The 2,031-nt window shown below is 48.6% G+C and overlaps 1 protein-coding gene across 1 annotated transcript in view; it reads right to left on the bottom strand.

Annotated features, from left to right (window-relative positions):
* YIPF3 (Yip1 domain family member 3) overlaps positions 1 to 2,031 on the bottom strand; it is a 25,592-nt gene that overhangs the window by 14,814 nt on the left and 8,747 nt on the right. The window contains exons 3-4 of the mRNA XM_019526706.1: positions 1,336 to 1,381; positions 433 to 525 (exon numbers count right to left, since the gene is read on the bottom strand). Of these exons, the coding sequence (XP_019382251.1) occupies positions 433 to 525; positions 1,336 to 1,381 (139 nt within the window). The remainder of the gene's footprint in view (positions 1 to 432; positions 526 to 1,335; positions 1,382 to 2,031) is intronic.

Below are 2,031 nucleotides of genomic sequence, written 5' to 3'. Positions count from 1 at the left end.
TTTGTGTGTACTGTACTATATCTAACCTTTTGTGTTTACACTGCTTGCGAGGAGGGGGCATTGTTTATGAGGGGCACCCCCATCCAATTGAGCGATCCCAGATTTCTGGGTGGGCACTTGAGCCACAGTAAAAACGTATTGGGTATGCCGAAATTTGAACCCAGCCCTTGTTGCTGCCAACTAGTACCTCACACAAGAGGTGCGGCACATGGCAGCATTGAGGACGCTATACAATCTACTACACTGACCTGCCACCAGCCAGCTTCTTGGGGCAGCAGGGTATCGGTCTCTGCATCTTCCAGCCTTAGGCAATGAGTTCTTCCCACCAGCTTCCCAGTCAAGTCCCTTCCAAAACAAAGCCTCCCTCACCCACCTCCACACAGTCTCACAGCTGGGTGCAAAACTTGACCTGTAGCTGAAACTTGCTCTTACAATGATAGTGTCCGAGGTCTTCATCCCATGCAGAAGGATGGCCACCAGTGTGAAGACAAGCATGAGAGGCCCGTAGAGCTCACCTGCAATCTTCTACAGGGGGAGACAGACAGGGAAGGGGCTTGGTAAGTGCTGTATCACACCGAACAAGGGACACAGCAGGTGCCTCATACAAAGTTTGTGACCTGACCACTTGTTGACCTGAGCTGTTACTCTGTGAAGGCTGGTGACAAGGACAACACTATACCCACCATTTGATTAAGAGTCTATGAGGAAAGAGTACAGAGCTGCTGAGTGAGGCACCAGAACAGGAGCCTGGGTCAGTTCTGTCCCACTGCCCAAAGATATGATTGAGGAACTCGCATGAAACAAGGACTGTTGCACGTGTCTGACACAATGCTTTAAATTTAACTAACTCGCCACCCGTATAGCACTAGCTTTCCATTAACTGTGGGGAGACTGAGGCAAAACATAGGGCCACAGAAAGTCTATGTCAGACCTGGAATTTCCAGCTCTCATACAAGAGAAAACAAAGGCTGTTTATATCTCTGTTGGCAGCAATATATTTAACTGGCTTCTCTTTTTTAGCAAACTGGCAATTCAGAAAAGTCCCTGGAGAGGGGAGTAGGAGCTAGAGCTGAGTAACTGTGCCAGCTCTGCAGAGACAGAAGATGAAGCAAAGGTTTAATAAAGTCTCTGTAATAGCTTTTTTTTTGCTTCTCGTTAAGTGTTGAACTCCCAACAAGTATAGGTGCACAGCACACTGATAACAGCACTTGTCACCCTGCCATCTCCACTCCTGTTTATATGAATGAATTGTGTGTTCCATGGGCCCAAGGCCCATTCAGTTGGGATATAGAGGCTAATTCGCTGTGGGGAAAGCTTCCTTGGGAAAGTACTCACCTGTGGAAAATTAATCATCTTCACAGGGATCATGGACTCCAGCAACCTGCACCACACAGAGGTACACAAAAATGTCAAGAACAAAGAAGGTAACAGAAGAGGTTAACAATAAATCCAAGATGTGAAAATCCCTTGTCCCCCAATCCCTGAGCCAGCTAAGCCCTGAACCCAGGGCCAGATTGGAACCTGTGGTTCAGTGATGCATGACTCCATATCCTATCGTCCATCACAACCAAGCCAGCCAGTTCCCAGGAAAACTGGGGCACTGGTGGCAACACTGCCTCGAGGGAAAAAGCCTGTACTGCAATCCTAATTAACTGCACAAGCCAGTTCCTGAAAGGTGGCTGCCAGCCCAGTGGACTAAGGAAGGACTTGCCATCACAAGGGATGTGGGGATCAGCAAGACGTTATCAGAGAAGACCCCACAAAGCTTTGCCTTGTTGAACCAGCCACTTTGTGTGGCAGAGAGAGGTGGAGAAATCACTCGCTACACATCAGAAGAGGTGGGAAATGAGCACTACACAGACCAGAAGGTGCTGCTGAGTTCATGTCTGGAAACAGCACCAAGGACCTACAAACAAAATGAGCAGCCTTCCACTTTAAGGCTCTGCCAACACCGCTACAGCTCTAACAAGACAGCCCCTGTTCTACTCTCCTGGGGAAGCCTTTCCAAAGCATCCCTCACACTGGACACGG

The sequence above is a fragment of the Gavialis gangeticus genome, unplaced genomic scaffold (assembly GCF_001723915.1).
Source record: "Gavialis gangeticus isolate Ggan-Ray unplaced genomic scaffold, GavGan_comp1, whole genome shotgun sequence".
Taxonomy (NCBI): Eukaryota; Metazoa; Chordata; order Crocodylia; family Gavialidae; genus Gavialis; species Gavialis gangeticus.
The sequence above is the reverse complement of the archived record's forward strand: the minus strand, read 5'-3'. Positions and strand labels throughout refer to the sequence as shown.